The sequence below is a fragment of the Hippoglossus stenolepis genome, chromosome 20 (genome assembly GCF_022539355.2).
Source record: "Hippoglossus stenolepis isolate QCI-W04-F060 chromosome 20, HSTE1.2, whole genome shotgun sequence".
Lineage (NCBI taxonomy): Eukaryota > Metazoa > Chordata > Actinopteri > Pleuronectiformes > Pleuronectidae > Hippoglossus > Hippoglossus stenolepis.
This window is the reverse complement of record NC_061502.1, coordinates 9,370,848-9,390,027: the sequence shown is the minus strand read 5'-3', so window position 1 is coordinate 9,390,027 and position 19,180 is coordinate 9,370,848. Positions and strand designations below refer to the sequence as shown.

At 41.4% G+C, this 19,180-nt stretch overlaps 1 protein-coding gene across 1 annotated transcript; it reads left to right on the top strand.

The window, feature by feature from the left end:
* The first annotated feature begins 39 nt into the window (after nt 1-39).
* stum (stum, mechanosensory transduction mediator homolog) lies at nt 40-18,664 on the top strand. Its single transcript, XM_035143749.2, has 4 exons — nt 40-1,009; nt 11,513-11,695; nt 13,964-13,972; nt 15,791-18,664. Exons 1-4 carry the CDS (start codon nt 799-801, stop codon nt 15,823-15,825), a joined length of 438 nt encoding a protein of 145 aa, XP_034999640.1. The 5' UTR covers nt 40-798; the 3' UTR covers nt 15,826-18,664.
* The last annotated feature ends 516 nt before the right edge of the window (nt 18,665-19,180 follow it).

The window sequence follows — 19,180 nt, the reverse complement described above, 5'->3', positions numbered from 1 at the left end:
AGGGAGGGAGGGAGACAGAGAAAGAAAGAGAGAGAAGAGGAGGAGAGAGAGAGAGGGAGACCTAGAAAAAGGGGGGTTGTGTGCACTCTCTTCCCCGACCTATTGAGAGGTGTGTAGGTTGAGCGTCTTTTCAGCAAGAAAGAAAGAAAGAAAGAAAAAGAGAAAGAAAGAAAGAAAGAAAATTGCTGAAAAGTGTTGCACAGCTTTTGAGGATTGTTCAGTTGAGCTGTCACTGATTCAGCCTTCCTAGAGAACGTGTTGGACGTGGAATCAAACTGCCGATGCCCCTGATGCCTGATGTCAGCGTGGTCTCCTGAAGGGATTTAAACAGTCCTGAAGAAAAGAGAAGAAAAAAAAGTCATACTTCCCCGGGGACGGCTACAAGTATGAGGTGACTCCTCCACGGGAATTTGTTGAAGATTGTCAAGGTAGACTGAGATTTACTTGAATATTGATGCAAAGCTTCAGAATATTCCTTGGATGAGATGACTTTGGGAGAATAGAACAGGAATCTCCACTGTACCTCTTCAGAATAGATTTAAAGATTTCAAGTTATTCTACGGATTTAAGATTTTAGATTATTTTACCATTTGACGCCACTTTTGGACATTTGTGACATATTGGTTATGAGCCCACTGTTGACATGCACTGCTGAATATTTTTAGCAATTTCCCAAAGGATTCAATCACCGATATCAATATAAAATTCTATTGAATCACCAGTCATCTTAATCCAGAGGGAGACGAAGAACTTGCGACCTTCATTTATCACCAAATAGCTTGAAGTCTTCATAAAGAGATGGCACATAAAGAAGGAGCAACAGAGCAGGGCCGTGTGAAGGCAGTGGACAGTCTCGGGGCCAAAGCCATGGCCGGGGCCCCTATAGCTGGGGGAGGAGTCGTGGTGGAAGTCAGGGAGAAGAAGGGACCCCTGCGGGCTGCGATACCCACAATGCCTTTCCCTCTGGCGGTCATCTGTCTGTTCCTGAACACCTTCATACCTGGACTAGGTGAGTTGGGATTCGGGTTCTCCTGAATTGATCCTTTACGCATAAGGAAGCTGGAACACGAGGGACCATCACCCTCGTTTTTGTCTCAATTTTTCCGCCTGTGTAAAAGAATGCAAACCACATAAGTGGCTAAGTAAAAAAAAAACAGAGAGGGCAAACGTGAGAGAAAGTAAACATGGTGGAGCTGAAAATAGAGCGGTCATGAAACTGGAAGACCTGCACAGACACGGGGAGTTTATAGACATGAGGCAAGCAGGCATGCCAAGCAAAAGAAAACAAGATAAACAAACATGAAGTCAAAAATAAAATATAGACAAATAGATGAATAACAGAGAAGAATGAAGATTGGTTATGATAGCTGCATGGAAAGTTTGCAGGCTCTGACAAGTTAAAATTAGTTTCAATTCTGCCTGTGTGTGTGTGTGTGTGTGTGTGTGTGTGTGTGTGTGTGTGTGTGTGTGTGTGTGTGTGTGTGTGTGTGTGTGTGTGTGTGTGTGTGTGTGTGTGTGTATTTATATGTCTGCACGTGCAAACAAAAAGGGGTGAGACAGATAGTGAGGGACCACGTTCACACCTCGTGTTAAAATAAGAGCGTCATGGTGTAAATACCGACAGCCTCCATCTGCCAGGTGTTATTGGTGGATGTGAAGTCTGGGTGTCACCACTGCAGGTAGAAATGTCATCGCTCCGAGTATAAAGATGCATCACAGGCGTCGTCGTCACGGGCGTCTGCATTATCACAGCGGGTGGACGCATCATCGCCGTGGGGAGACGACATCTGCATCATTGTTATGTGTGGAAACCTTGACGTGGTGATGTTTTGCTCTGCAGAAGACAATGAAATGATATCAGGGATGCAACTGTGCACAGTCAAATATGCATTTTACATGTTAAAAATAGCCCCAATCAGTCATTTCTGTCAATATTTTCTGGTATCACGAGTGTCAGCTCAAATACTAAATGAGTTTTTTCCCAGTCAGTGATGATAAACTGGTCCTCCTCTCCGTTGCCCCCTAGAGGATCACAGATGATCCACTCTGCAACGAGGAGCAAAGAGAGCACCTCTCCAACTAACCAGTGGAATTTGTGACCACGGTACAGAAAGAATGACCACAACATACACAAAATACAAGATACCCTATGTGTACATTAGAGAGTGGATACCTGGGCTCATTGGAACACATTGGAACCATATAGCCAGTAAAGAAAGACCTGACCAGTTTCTGGTTGCAAAAAGTGCTACCTTGTTACAACCATGGGTCGTATATAAAGATGGACAACTCATCTCCACTTCATCCTTTTGTTAAAAAATTAAGCTAAAATACCTCAAATATAGGCGTCGCCATCTTGCGCATTTTTGCGTGCGCAGTAGCGATTGGGGGACAGAGCTGTGGTATCGAGCTCCTGCCGATACATGCTCTCGACAAATTGAGTTAGTCTCTGCTGTCAATCACGTGGTTTCACCCTATTATTTATAACTATCAATTACTCCATTTAAAACGATCAAATAACTGATTAAAGCCAAACAAACAACCTCAAATCTTTGAGAAAATGTGCTGTTCTGTACTTTAACATTTTAGTTGGGTCCTTGTCCCATCCACGAACATTAAGGAGGCAGGGTTTATGACCAATACTGCAGCCAGCCACCAGACGGCGATCAAGATGGCATGGCTTCACTTTTAAGAGCTGTCATGTCATCCATCTTTGGTCTGTGGTAACATTTTATAAAACACTTTAACCCTTGGATTTTCCATTTTTCATTTCTTTATAACTAACTAAATTCTCGTTGCAAATTAGAAATAAATCTCGATAACACTTCCAAGTGCTAAAAACAGGTCAACTGGGATTCCCAGCAGTTAGAGCAGAAGAAGCCTCTTGGATTAGAGGTGAAACGGCTTCAAGAAACTCAACCAGGCCCAGTTGACACTCGACAACACTTGAAAACAGGTCTGCTACTGCAACAACGTTTTGATTTGAACATGTGTACAACTCCAGGCTAGTCGACAAAATCCAATTCAAATTGACCTATTGTGGTTTTCCAGCAACATGATGAATTCTAATGACTAAAAAAAAACAGAGGTGTCAAGTTTGACTCATTCACTTCCGGCACAGTTCACACCCGTATGAAAATCTCACAGATTTTCCCGCTGTGCGCATTTTGATGCCGATACGATCCCAGATGAAAACCACTTTCTATTTTTAGATACATCTCTTCCTGCTCCTCTACCTTTTCCCTCTAAACCCCAGGGTTTAATCCTGCACTCGTTTGCTTGTCTCTGCGTGTGTGTGTGTGTCTCTTTATAGTGAGATTACGAAATAATATCTGGTGGTTGAAGACACACACTCACCTCATCAATATGTTGATCCTCACTTTGTTCACAACAAACCCTGTGAGGCTAGATCTAGATTAGTTAAGTGTTTCAGCAGGAAAGCAGCAGGACATGAGACGATAACATGGAGTGGGGTTCACTTTGGGAACTGCAGAACATAAAGAAATACAGAGGTAGATAGACGAATAATCAACATTAACTCAGATGTTTTCTGTGATTGTGAGACGTCTCCACAGCAAGAACTCCCAGTCCATCATCAAATAGCCTGTGGTGTGTCGTCTACGCCCCCTCGACTCTGATCTGTTGGTCAAAACTCTCCAGGGAGTCATTATCTGTGTGTGTGTGTGTTTGTATCTCCTCCTCTTCATCTCTTCCCTCGTCTCCTTCCCTTTGTTCTCACTCTTAATTTCCAAATTCTGAATATTTTCTTTCCTTCATTCATTCTTTTTCATTCATTTGACACATTCATTTCTTCGTTTTTGCTGCAGCCTTTTCACAATAAAAGGTTGAATCACTGCCTGCTTGATCCCAAACATCAATGTCATAAAAACAGAGTCAGCAAATCGTCAGTCTTCCTTTCCTTTCCATGTTGTCTTAAAGACATGTGTCCCCAACATGTATGAAATGTATGAAAAGCATCAAGGCACCACCTCATCTGCGTGTCTGCATATACAATGTGAATGTGTGTGCCTGAATGCCATGACATTTCATTGAATAGCTGCGGCTAGTTGTCATGACAACACTGACTGAAATGAACACAATGCATCCATGCGTGTGTGTGTGTGTTGTGTGTGTGCGCGTTTATCTGTGTGTGTCAGTGCCGTTTGCGAAATGAATTGATCGAGACTGAAAACAGCGTCTCATTCTATTTAACCAATAACATTTTGAAATGCTGTAATTGAATTTGAGCAGAGCTCCACATCCAGCAGACATGCAGACGCACAGGTGTATGAATAAGATACACACACGCACACACACACACACACACACACACACTCACAGAGACAAATAATGTCGGGCACTTTAATAGCACAACAGAGAGCACCTGCGTCCTTGGTATTATTAATGTCTGTAAAGTGAATAGAGCCTTGTGCAGAGAAACAGTGAAACTGAAAACCTCACTTGAACTGGAAACACTGGTCTTTCAGAGCTCAAGTCACTTTTTGTGAGGATCAACACTGATAAGATGACGGAGTGTCTGTATAATATAATTATAATGCTTTAGAATACAGTCTGCAACACACAGCATAATTACTCTCGAGTAATGATTTGTACTTAAATATTGAAACTGAGAACTAGATGAGAAAATGGATGCTAATCTCATGTTAAAGTAATATTGATGGAAAGAGTTCATCAAGGAGTAGTTGCTAATTGGCAGGCTTTGGGCAGAGTGATAGCTCCCGAAAGTGAAGCCAAATCACCTGGATCGCCCCCTATTGGTTGGCTGCTGTATAGGTCATAAACCCCACCTCCTCTAGGGACATGGACCAAATCCATCCATTATCCATGCCACTTATCTTTTGAGGGTTGCAGGGGAGCTGGAGCCAATCCCAGATTAAGTTAGGGCTGGAGGCGGGGTGCAGGCAGCCTATCACTGAGCCAACATACAAAGACAAACAACCTATCACTCTCACTTTTACACCTACTGTCAATTTAGAGTCTCCAAGTACACCTAACCCCAATCTGCCAGTCTTTGGACTGTGGGAGGAAGCCAGAGTACCTGAAGAAAACCAGCACAGACACAAGGAGAGCATGCAAACTCCACCTGGATAAATAATAATAATAAAGAAGTAGCAGTTAAATAGAATTTGGACCGTCAGGCTATAGCCGTCGTCCACTCTAGGGAATATTTATAGAGATATACGAATCAATATTGACCCACTGACCTCAGCTCAGTGTTAAAGGTTAGATTTGTTTCCTTAGTGAGCCTCAAATGTGAGGAAAAGAGTGTGTTTCCTCAGCCGGAGCTCTAAACTGAGTTGGAGGATGCAAACTGACAACCTCCCTCTCCCCGCTCGGCTTCTTTTAACTTTACATTAATCACGTCCAACGTTATTTGGCCTGAGTCTGAGATTGTCCCTGCAACGTAATGAGGAGTGAGTTAAAAATCTGTTGGTGATACACACCACAGAGGCGGCTCATTCAGCGCCGTGTAAACTGATTGAGCTGTCGGCTCGTAAAGAAATACATGTGATTATTGTGAGGGAAACTATGGCTCTGATGTGTTCTGATCTTTGCCATAAGACGACTGGGAAAGGGAAAAGCGTTAACACAAGAGAGCGGAAGCAAATGTATGATTTAGCCTCAGCGCGATGGTGTGGGAGGCAGAGGTCACGTGTGTGAGATTGATGCTGTGTGTTATTGGAGACACTGCATCGGTTTATTGGGTCATGTTGACATCTTGCCTCTGGATGCATGTGTGTGCACTTGTGCTTATGTCTTTGTGAGGACCAGGACATGACAGAGTGAGGACATTTTGAGAAAGTGAAGACATTTTGACAAGAGCTGTTTGAGGGTTTAGACTTATTTTTAGGGTTGGGGTTACAGCTATGTCAGGGTTAGACTGGGGTTAAAATGCAGCTGAATGAGTGCTACAAGGGGCACAGGTAAGCAGAGGCCGTGAATGTTAAAAAATATTTCACTCAGTCCCCCAGTCCTTTATTAAAACCTGGATTTATTTCTCAGAATCCCACCAAAGATGGAAATAAATAAGTAAAACAAATGATCAAATAAGAGAGAGTTTTAAAAGACCTCAGACACAGCTTTAGTTCTCACAAATATTCTCCCGACCTCCAAGGTCTCTCCCCTGGCCGTAAAATTTAAGTAGGTGAAAAAAACTTCATAAAATCATAATAGGAGAAGTACATTTAAGTCAAGAGTTAATCTAACCGATTAAAAATATGGGGGTGAAAAATAATGGGTGAGTAAAGTATTTGCAAACATGCTTGGAAATTTCTGTAGTATGAAACAACGTCAACGTAATAAAAAAAGCACTCTGAGGTTCATCAAATATCACGAAGTAGCGTTTTTGTAACTATATATCTAAGAGGTTGAGTGTGTCGTGTTGTGGTGAGCAGGTGGACCCAATGCAGGACACGGGTCAAGGTGAAAAACTAAAAGTCTTCTGATTCAGAACAAGAATGAGGCAAAAGGACTTGAAGCAGAAACAGGCTCCAAAAAAATCAAGTCCAAAATAATGTACACATGGTCGAACATGAGGAAACACAAAAGCACTGACACACAACACATAAGGAACAGGGGAAACAAGACAAACTGACAAAGGGAAGCACAGAGATTTATAAGGGAGGCGAGGTGATTGAACACAGGTGAAACGCATTAGAAACAGGAACAGACGATCACAAGGGCGGGAAAACAGGACAAAGGCAGGAAATAAAGTCTGAGACACACAAGGAGCACAATTTACAAAAATAAAACAGGAAACAGAGAATTCAGAGTAACCAAACAAATAGAACTCAAATCCAAACACAAGAATAATAAATATAATAGAAATATAAATTTATATATATGCCGCCTTTTCTGATAAATTGATTCAAGATCATTTCCTGGATTCAAATATCACAGACCTCTAATAAAAATTACAAAAAAGCCCCAAAGAAAACTTGTATCAATAAATCTTTTTCAAGGCATCCATGTTTCCGTAGAGACTCAGGGAAACACGGGGATAACTTTTTCAGCGTGAAGTAATGGAGTGACATCCAGTTCTTTGAAAGCAGATTTAAATGAGCAGTGAACAGTAATGCAAGGAAAACTGTAACTGATTACTTTTACTGCTGAGTAATCAAGTAATGTGATAATTTTTTCATTCAGTGATGTCTAATTGGTCATATTTTCAAAGTGACTTTCCCATTGCTGCTTAACAACTCACCTGTCTCTCTTCTTTACTTGTTCGTTTTCTGTCTTTTGTTCTCCCCTTTGTTTTTTGTCCTCTCCCCTTCACTGTTTCTTTTCTTCTTCTCTATCTGTCTTCCTCACACTTACACTCCATCATTAACCTCCTACACGGCCAGTGGGTGCTCTGCAGAGTTCTGTGTGTAATTACAGTCATTAGTCTGGGTAATATCCAGGCACACACACACGCACGCACGCAAACACACACAATCTCCCACATGCGACATGCAGAGGATCCAAGAGCGTTTCACACATGGAGGAATGTTAGAGTAGGTTTGTAACAAAGGGGTTTACAAGCTTTCATGAATTAATACATTTATTGTTACAGTGGAGAATCATTCTTTACAAATTTTTGTTTAAATCCATCTCTGCACATTCAAACACAGCAAAGCTACTGCCTTGATGTTTGGCCTTTTTGTTCTGTACCTCTACCTCCTCACACTGCACAAAAATGAAGCCAAAATAACCCCCACGGATGCTGCCATCTTGCACTGGTGACAATTTGAAGATCTTGCTTTTGCCTTTTTACCAAACGATAAACCACATAATCAGCGGATTAATAAATGATTTAAACAACCATTATCTGCAGTTCTGATGCACATGTCGATCATCAAGTATCCATTTACCTGACAGTGACTACAGAAGTTGGAAATCACACATAAAAAAAAAACGAAAGTGTCCCCCGGACCTGTTTCAGTTGCCAAAACCTCAGATGGAAGTGGTAGCCGCTCGGACAGCGGGCCTGCTGTCAATCATGGCTTGAGTCTGGAGGTGGGCAGCTCCACCAGCAGCCAGAGCATCTGCTGGTGGGTGTGGCCTGCGACCTAAACATTTCTCAGTCTGATCAGACCATATCGGCTTGAAGGCTCATATTAGCCAACTGCTGCTCTTTCTGCGAGAGGCTTTGAAATGAGCATCAGCTAAAAGCTTGAAAGGAAAAGAATAAATCTAATTCATCTCTTCTTTTAGTTTTTTTTTTATTGTTATGGGAGCTGCTTATTTTGTTGGTTTGGTTTTTACGGGCCTAGAGAAAGAGGGCTATATATTTTGGTGTTCGTTTAGAATTGTCAGAGATTGTGGGACATGTTGAGTTTATGAGTTTCTATAGAGAGAGATTCTTTGTGGCAGTTCTCTCCATTTTTAACGTGAAAGAAATATATAATCGGAAAGAGGGATGTGAAACTGTAGAAGCGAAAACAGAGAAACAAACTGAGAGAGGAAAAGTGACGAGAATATAACTTCTACATGAGTCGTCTTTGGCCTTTTCTTTGCTCCAGAGAAACACGGAGCAGCTGGCGCTCTTGTTCATCCCGTCCTCCACCTGCTTGGCTTGCAATGATATTTGAATTCCTCCAATGTGACAAGAAATTGAGGTAGCAGAAAGAGAAGGGCCAAGGCTGTGATGCGCACAACACCCACCAGGCTCTTTGTGTCTGTGTGTGTGTGTGTGTGTGTGTGTGTGTGTGTGTGTGTGTGTGTGTGTGTGTGTGTGTGTGTGTGTGTGTGTGTTGCGCACAGTATTCACTTCAGTATCTTTCATGAAGGTACGAAAACCCTGCAGGGAGAAAGAGAAATCAACAGATTCACTGAATAATTTATCATTTTTGCACAAATGAAAACATTTGTTTCGACTTTATCGCTCAGTGAATAGAAAACACGTCACATTCAGACAGTTTAACAAGAGACATTTCGACTTTCTCAATAGATACGACATAAGTGAAAGAGTGGGAACACTACTGAACCAAAAGGCAGAATAACACCTTTTATAACAGCAGCCACTGTAATGCACAAACACATTTACACAGTTTGATTGCTGGAGATGTTGAATGTAAACTGATATGTCGTATAAATGTTTGGAACTAAATGCACAATTACACAATCCCTATGGTCAGCAGATAAATTAGACAAATAAATCTCCCAAATATTGTCCAAAGTAAAAGTCGTGAAATGTAAATTTTACACAATCACTACAGGCAGCTGTGGCTCAGGAGGTAGAGAGGATTGCCCACTGACCAGAGGGTCGGTGGTTCAATCTACATTCGAAAGTGTCCTTGAGCAAGATACTGAACCCCAAATCATCCCTGACGGCTGTGTAGACAGTTAATAACTGGTGTGTGATAGAAAAAGCACTGTGTGAATGTGTGTGTGAATGGGTGAATGTGACTTGTCCTGTAAAGCACTTTAAGAGGTAGTTCACAACATACACAACCTCTGTAGGTTGGTATATAGTCATGATTTAAAAGATAGTTGAAAATCCAGTTAAAAATAAAAAGAGGGAATTCTAGTAAACTCATCGTACCCAGAGATCCTTCTGTTCTGGATGAAAGTGTGCGTTTTATATTTATTTTTATGCTGTCGAAATCTTTGCACAATATTTTAGGAGCTATTGTTTGATTTTCTACAATCACTGCGAGACTCGACCCAGGACGAGATAATCATCGAACTGCAAATTATTTCCCAGTGCTGCTCTGAGGGCCTCCTTGGGGATTCGATTACAGAGATACAGTAAAGTTCATATAGAGATGTACACCTTTTTCTTTAATGGGGAATGTATGTTTCTGAGACGATGTGAAAATGTCACCGATGTGATCTCCACGTCAAACTGCAGCGACTGATTCCCATGTGGGATTTATTTTTATCCTTTTTTCGTCTTTGTATTTTGGTTGACCCCTCGTGTTTCTGTTTTTAGAATGGATGGGAACAGGACATGGAGGAGGCTGCTATTTACAGAGATTTCAAAATAAAAGTATACAAGTCATGAAATAATAAAGAAATAAACAGTGGTACATTATCCTGAGAAATGGGTTTTGGCTTGTTTCTCTTGTTCCAAACGATAAATGAAAGTAAAAAAAATAATAATAATTTCATACCGTGTGCGTCCTACTCCTAAGGGGATGTTGTCATGGAAACGTTATGTAATTAAATAACCTGATTTGTGAGCACTGAGAGTTACTTTGGCCTCTGCGTTTTACACAAACACACACACACTGGAGTCACGGTACAGTGACTGAGCTCTGGGAAGGTCCAGGTCTCCAGATAACAGGATGAGGAGTGATATTGGATTTCATTCAGGCAGACAGGGACTGTCCGCAGCAAGCACCAGTGTGTCTGTCTTTCCCTGCTCTTATTCACGGCTCAGATCTGATGTGAAGGAGAATTCATAAGGACTCAGGGACAAGACGACTGTGGTGCAAAGAGAATTTGCACTTTCACTAGGCTATTTTTTTTTTAATTGGGTTTCCTGTCCAAAACTGAAAGAAACTGAAAGAAAGGATTAATTCAAAAGGCTACATTTAACCATTGGTTTCTGAGAATTGATTATGGAGTGGAGCCCAGACACGCACTTGACCAGCTGTGAGTCAGTCTCATCTGTCAATCATTAAGTTTCCCTCAGTTTTTATTGCGTCAAATCACTACTTCACAAAAATTTACTGGAAAAAATTAACACTTGAACAAACATCAGTGTTACAAGAACCTAAATATGACAGAAACCATATTTGAGAAAATTTGATTTAACATGTACAAGGATTTTTTTCAACTTGGCCCATGTTCCATCTGCTAACAAGGAGGAGGCAGTGTTTCTGATCTATACTGCTCCCAGCCACCAGGGGGCATTCTAGACAATTTGGCTTCACTTTGGCGGAGCTGACATGTTGTTCGTCTTCATATTTATGTTGTAAATGTCTCCTTTCCTTCCATAAAGGATGATCCAGAGTAGGAGATGACAAAAGAAACATTGAGGCACCTTTCAAAAACAGACACCTGCAGGACGTTTCATTCCCGTTAGAAATTAAACACAGGTTGTGTTTCAGTATTAGATGGTTCCACAAAATTTAGTTAAAGCATAATAACTCATTTATAGTGAAATGTCTTGACTGTGACTCATGAAGTCTGGGTACAGATACACATGATGTTGACATAATGAACTTTTATCTGCGAACGAATCGCAATCTCCGACTAATCCCTAATGACACATCAGTAATTGTGTTATGTGATGATTAGCCAGAGTTAGCATGCTACCATAAGATCTAAATCTTCAGTAATATGTTTCTCTCCTGGTTTATTTGATTGGAAAGAGTCTGCTGTGTTTCATTGGAGGCAGAGTGGAAATCTCCCTCAGGCTTTTCGACATGCGGAGACAAACACATGCACTGATCTAATAGAAAAGTAGGACCTAAAATATGAAAAGAAAATGATTAATTGAACCGTGTTGTTGTTGTTGTTTTTTTTAATAACGAGATGCTCTGCGGGTTTGGTCCCACAGGTACCTTCATCTCAGCCTTCACGGTGCTTTGTGGAGCCCGCAGCGAGCTGGTCTCAGAGCGAGGCGTGTGCTGCGTGTTCTGGCTCAACGTGGCGGCGGCCCTCATCCAGATACTGACGGCTGTCATCATGGTCGGATGGATCATGAGCATCTTCTGGGGAATGGACATGGTCATCCTCGCAAGTCAGTAGCTGTCGATCTGTGTTGATCTGTTCAGGCTGACAGTCTTCTCTTCTTTTTGCTGTCTCCATTCCAACTGCATCAAAACATTTTATAGCATGAAATTTTAATTGTAAAAAACTCGTCTTTTTAAAAGTGCATATGACCTGATCTGATACAACCTGTTCTTTTCTTTGTCTCTGTCACCTTAAACATATCCTTCTCCCTCAAATATGTAAAGGTCCCTTGAAAGGCGCTATAAGAATCCAACTTATTATCTATTGGTGCCTTTTCTCACATGCACCACTGTACGTGTAAAGTTCTGTCTGAAGGTCTAATGATATTCTTCATTTTTCGATAAGAAAAACGACCTGGTAATGTTCTTGATCTATAATCGTTATACAGATAGAAACACAATGAATTAATACAGTGTAATAGGAGTAAGCAAGACAGTGTATCTGACACATCTGTCACACATTCAGGTGTGCACACCTTTTCAAATTGTCCAGAAATTGTCGCCCTGGGTGGCACATTCCTTATCTATGACATGCATGGACACTGTAGTTTATTTAGATGTCCCACATACACTGTCCAGCTGCCGAATCTACACAGTATGTGTACAGTGTATAATCCGCAGCTGAAAATAGACCCCACATAAACCATTTACCCTTTCTAAAAGGGATTATTAATCTTAAAACGTATTGTTGGTTTAGGTCATTTCGTGTGATTTGTTTATGATAACATAACATGTAAAATGCCAACCTCATCCGTCAAGGCTTGTGCTCACAACATTGGATATTTATCAGCTCCGAGAGGCACAAATATGTTCAAAGAAAGAAAGACAGAAAGAAAGAAAGACAGAAAGACAGAAAGAAGGAAAGAAGGAAAGAAGGAAAGAAGGAAAGAAGGAAAGAAAGAGCGACAGATGAAAAGACAGAGAGGTTGGCCTTCTCTGTCAGCAGTGTCGCCTTCTTAGGCATTGATGCATGAACAAAACACACACACACACACACACACACACACACACACACACACACACACACACACACACACACTCACTCACACACAGTCGTATTTCCTTAACTTCAGGGGACATTACATTGACTTACATTTGTTTCCTGCCTAGTCCAACCTTAACCTTAAACTATACTTGCCTAACCCTAACCCATAGGCTAAACCTGACCTTAAACCTTCAGTTTGATATGTAATGGCACCTTTTAGGGACTTTTTTGTCCCTATAACATAAGTAATTAATTGTTTTTTGTCCTCATACCGAAGACAGGTCCCCACAATACCTGGACCACCACCACACACACACACACACACACACACACACACTCGTCATTACTCTCTCATTGCACCAAGGCAGCCTCTGTATATTGCTTCACTGCTGTCTTCTTTGTGTAAGTATGAGTGTGCATATGTGAGGTAATTGCTGCCTGCGTGTTCATCCCAATGTGCACACGCCTGCAGGAGTCTGTGTGCGTGTGTGTGTGCGTGAGGTACAGTAATTGTGTGTGTGTGGGAGTGAGCAGCCCCCCCGGTGTGTTTTTGTTCACTGCTCCCCACTGTTCTTCAGGCCTCTGGGCACATGTCTTATTCATCTGTTGCTGCTAAAGTCTAAACTCGAGTTAGCGCTCAGGGCCGGCTGGGGTATCGAATGTTTATATTGAATATCACAACAATTTTCTTCGGCGGAAATCGTTGCCCCTCACGTCAATTATTATTCGACCATTCTTCCCCGTGACTTTCTGAGTGTCTCTCTGTTCCTCCTGAATCACTGTGATAATGTGGCATATTTATCCCTTTTCTGTCGTTCTCTCCTCCTCTAATGAGCCTGTGTTGATACGATCAGTGCATTCTTTCTTCCCCTACCTCCATCTCCACAAACACCCCTCCTTCTCTCCTCGTTCTCCATCTATCTAATGATCGTGGTATTATCTTCCTCCCACTGATCGCCTCCCTCCTGCCTCTCTCTCTCTCTATCTAATGATTGTTCCTATTTTATCTTGCTACGTCCTTGCTCCCGCTCCTTCTCTTTCTCTCTCACGCTATTCCTCCCACTCTCTGCCCGGGCCCCATTCTCCCTCTCCGCCTCAGTTTCATCAGTTTTTTTTTTTCTTACTCGCTCTGTATACCTCTCGTCTTTATATACAGTCTATGCGCTCTGAAAGTTCCTAGATTGCCTTTTCTAATACATACAAACCAGATAAACTGTTTAAGGATCATGTCTAACTGTGTCTTTCTTTTGTCGTCCCTCCTCCCTCTGCTCTCCGTCTTCGTGAACCAAAGTTTCTGATGGTAGGTGTCTCGCTTTGTTCCTCCTTCCCTCACTATCAACAGTTTCCCAGTGAGTTAATCAAACAGTGAAATGGCATCGAGGCATGTCACTATAACGAATAGTCCGCTTGACTAAAGTTAACATAGATATCGAGTGCGGCCAAAACAAATCATTTCCCAGGCGCAGAAGTGACATTTGTTGAGAACTTTCTCACGATCTTTCATCTGCGATGTACAGTTTGTTTGGTATCTGATTCCTCACAAAGCATTAGCTTATTCTTGGCCTTGGAAATAGAAGTTTACAAGATTCCAACGTGGTTTTCATGAGGGAATGAGGCGGTTGTCATGGAGATTTGTTGACATGCAAGATTTTTTTAAGACTTCTCATCCGTGCTGACTTTGAAAGTAAAGTATCGCAGCTCACTCTTGGCCTTGGAGATAGAAGTTGATCTTGATCAGTGGATGAGGGAGGTTGCTGAGTTGTCACAGAGCTCTGTCGACACATGGTACATGGTAAATAAACCATATTTATATAGAGCTTTTCCAGTGATATCAAGCACTCTAAGCACTTTTTAGTGCAAGTCACATTCACCCCTTCAAAAACGCATTCATTCAGCCGTCAGGGGCAATTTGGATTCAGCATTGCACAAGGACACATTGGAATGCAGACTGAGGATCGAGGGATCAAACCACCCGACCTTCTGGTTAGCGGACGACCCGCTCAACCTCACTTAAAAAACAACTATGCCTAAAACGTTGACTTTATGTATCTCACTTGCATTCTAAATGTCCATGTAACTTTATTACATAAGTTCAATGTAAAGGGTCACATTTGATGAAGTGCTTTCTATCATGTTGAGTTAGTGTGAATACATCAAATAACTTGAGAGTGATTTGATTAAATAAAGTATACATATGTTTTATAAGTTGAAATACATAAAGTCAATGTTTCAGGCAGAGATATTTTTTTGAGTGTTGGCTTAAAAATAAAGAATCCGAATTCATTTTAACCTTGAAAATAGCAGTTTGCCAAAATAAAACAGATGAAGAATAGCCATGAAGATTTGTTGAGCTCCATTTAATTTTATTAAAGTTATGTTCACATTATAATTTGGTCTTAAAAGCTTCCTCTTGCTTCCTTCCTCATTCAAATGTTTGCAAAACATTTTTGGGAAGAATTAAATGTCATTATCTACATCAATATTTGCTCACTACCAGTCTTCTTCACCATAGTAGGGAAACTGTCTGCAAGTTTATGTATCACGGAGCCGGAATGCATGTGCACCGTCGTGCATGTAGATGTGATGCTGACAAACTGGATAAAAGACTTTGCAAAACCCTGTTCTCTAATGATTCTGGTCATTCAGGAGGTAAAGATTGAAAGGAGGGATTCAGTTCCACAAGGACCTGATCATCGTTAACAGCCAAACGTCTGTTGATCTTTACCAGATCACAACGACTGACGCAGAGCTTGCTTGCTTTATGAGGCTGTTATACTTTAGTTTTCATTGATGTGACATCTCATAGACAAACCATAATTCAAGGCAGACTATTGTTGCTTGCCACAATGTGGAAGCCGGGGTAATGGATGCCAGCCAATAGTTCTGTCTTGGTTGTTCCAAACCTCATTTCTGTCAGTTTGCTCGTTTAAATGAAACAGAGAAAGCCAAATACTGACAAAAGTTTTATAATTTGTAATTGCCTGCAGCTCGTTAAAACCTGTCTTAACTTGAGCTATAAAAGCCAGATAATAGTTTACAATGTTTATTTCCACAAGCAGTCAAACCTCGTTTTCTTTCCCCCCTCCCTCTGCCTGGGCCTCGCCCTCCTCTTCCTCAGGCTGCAGAGACCAGGGCCTTCCCCAGGACGTGTGAGAGACGTCCCTCTTGTCGTCACCTGATGGATCACGCGGACGGTTTGACCACTGTGACATCCCCGTCGTCTTTTGATGACCTGTAGCTGACAACAGAGCGGATGGGGCAGAGACCTGATGGAAATGATTCAGTCGTAAAGTGAATCGAGTCTTTGTGAGATTGTTTGATCGGCGGCTGTCGATTGGTCAACACCAGGCCGCGTTTAGATTTATCGGACGGGAAGAAGGGACTTGCATTCAGGAAAAGAGAAAAACATCTTTATCTGTATTATATTTAGTAACTAAAGCAGTGATATTCAAATTCTGTCTTTTGATATTTTTTATCTAAGTCAAACCATAAATCTGTAAAAAAAACTGTAGGTTCGCTGCAGATTTCCTACGCGACATTATTAAGGACAATTTTATTTGCATGAGGGTGTGAGATAATCAAGATTTGGCAGATTTGTATTTCTGTGCTTTGGCCTTCTGCTTGTTTTTTGTGTCAGAATTCAGTTTGGAAAAGAAAAAAAAAGAAAAGTACAAATGCTGTCCGTGACAAGGTTGCTGTGACTGTGTATTTAGCTCAATGATGCATTACATGTTAATGGGCTCAGGGCAATTTCCACTGCCCCTGAGAAAGACGTGTATATCAGTGTTAGATATCAGTGGATTTACTGTTACAAACACTGACTTTAACATTAATCTCCAGTGTGTTTAAGTGGCCTTTTATTGTGATATCGACACCAACTTGCTGCTCGGAGACTATACGATATATATGTTGTACCTCTCCAATGAGTAAATCAGCGTTGAAATGATGTTACACACTGTTAAAGCTTTGTATCTAATTAGCAGGTTTCAAAATATCAGCTCTCACCTTTGGCCTCTCTGAGGAGCTGCAGTCTCATCACCCTGTCTGTCACATTATGACAAAGACAGACTTACAGTTATGTCCCCAATCCTTATCCATTCATCCTTTCTTCCTTCCCTCATCCCTTCATCTTCTCTATCCTCCCTCCATCATCCCTGCCCACATCCCTTCATCCTCTCTTCCATCCTTCCCTCAGTCTTACCTATACCCTTTCATCCTCTCTTCCCTCTGTCCCACATCCCTTCCTCCTTCCCTCATCCCTTCTTATTCAGTTTGGTGCATACCTCTTGCACGTCTCGTTCTAACGTCTGGGGGGTAGGACTCTACCCCCCCACGGGAGGATGCACTGGTGACCTCTACCAGACCCTCTTCACCTCAACCCCTTCCCTCAATGTCCGGTCCTTTTTTCCTCAAGATCCAATACATAAATTTCCATGAAAACCTTTAAATCCCATACTGTTGTGGCGTGGTCCTTCCTCCTGACATTGCTGTCTTTTTATAAAAAAAAATAAGTCAACAGCTCCCATAAGCAGCTCCAGTTGAAATATATGAAAATCACAAAACGTTCAGGTTGTTGAATTCAGTTGTGCGGAGTATAAAGTTAAAGTGTGTGCGTTGTCTACGCATCAACGTGTGGGTGTTATGACTGCTTGTGTACAATATGGAGAGTGGGGAACACTATGGTGTGGACTCAGTATCACCATGTGCTCATAAACAAAGATGGCCAATTCTATCATGCTCTAAACTTTTCCCACGATGACACATCAGCTTCCCCGAGCGCTGCATGGCCGGCTTATTTCCCTGACAAACATCCACGAGCATCATAAGTCAAAAAAAGCCTCAAATGAAATGAATGGAACCAGCGTGCAGGAGCCGGAGCACTAACGGAGAGCAGTGAGTCGAGCGCTCGGCTCAGCTGCTGCTGGAAAACTGAACAGGCTCTGGGCTGTTTTAATGAACTGCAACCAACTTTACAACTCGACACAGAAGAAAACAGCAGACTGTCATATCTTTTGTAACACCGAGAAGATCCTTGCCAATGTGAGGCAACATTTATGGTGTTTGTGCCTCGACCAAAATCCAACTTTATTCGTCTTACTAATTTTTCCCTTTTCTTTATTAGATTTTTCGACGGGTGATGTATCGCTTTGATTATTTGTTTTTCCTCTAAGGATCTCTGTCGGGTCTCAGCCAAATGCCTTTCTTGAGAGTACTGCTGTATTTTGGATGACAACACTGATGCTTCTCGTGTTTTAACTGTGTCTATGTTGTGCAGATTTTTGCGTGTAGGGAAGATGAAGATGATGATGACGAGTGAAAAATCCGATGATATTTTATGCCTTACAAATGACCAGTGTATTCCCCCATGAGTGTTTTTGTAGCAGTGATGCTGGAGCTTGTTTACTTTGCTTGGGTGAAGTTTATAGATCTGTAATAATTGTTATGAAGACACATCAATCTTTCAGCCGTACATATTGATTCTGTGTCGGTATAGAAAACTGACTAGTTGTAATGTCTTTTGTTTTTTTCCAATGATGAGGATGGGGATTTTTGCTTTTGGATTTCCATATACAGTTTTTCTGCATGCATATGTATGGTGTCAAATGTATAGAGTAACACACACACACACACACACACTACAACTATAGTTTAATTCTGTGTTTATTGTTTTTTAAGCCATCTGAGGTGACTGATACAAATTAAAAAAAGTTTTTGTTGTAATGACTTAATACTTGTGAATAAATGGTGCATGTTTTTTTTAATATAATTAATAGGTATGATAATCAACCCTCTATAGCTAAGATGTGTCACGCCTATCTATCTATCTAGCTTCACCATCAAGCTGATGTTTGAGAAATGTTTCAGCAACTGCCGTAACATTAGGCCCATTCAGGGGCGGATCCAGGGGGGCCCAGGTGAAATCTGATTGGGCCCTGTGGTCCACTTGTCCCATCAATAGCGTTACAAATAAATATGTTGATCTATTTAAAAACATTTTTAAGCTTTTTTGAAGTAAAATTATCAAATATACTCAATCATGTGTGTCTTAACTCAAAGCTAACAGTAAATACGGGATGACTTAAATGTTCACTAGGAGTTGTGCATGGATGTTGGACACATGATTGGCCACCTCTGTGTAGATTGCGGCCCCTTTATAGCCCCTGATAAATAAAAAAAACTATGTCCGCCACTGGGTCCGTTCCCTTGAGAATAAAATGGTAAAAACTGTTTGTGAGCCCTTAGCTTCACTTCTAGCGCCATCATCAGGTCAAACTTTTACTAACTGACATTACTTTGGTTTTCAATCAAACTTAAGACCTCCCCATTAGCATGAGCTGCATTTTGTGCTTGTTAACACCCTGAACTGAGATGGTAGAGTAGCATGTGACAAAACCCCAGCATCAAATCTGTTGTCATTGCAGGAGGCACTGAATTCTAATCTGTGAAAAGGTTCATCATAGGGCAAGAAGAAATGCTATTTTTAAAATTTCGTCATTCTAATTTTCAA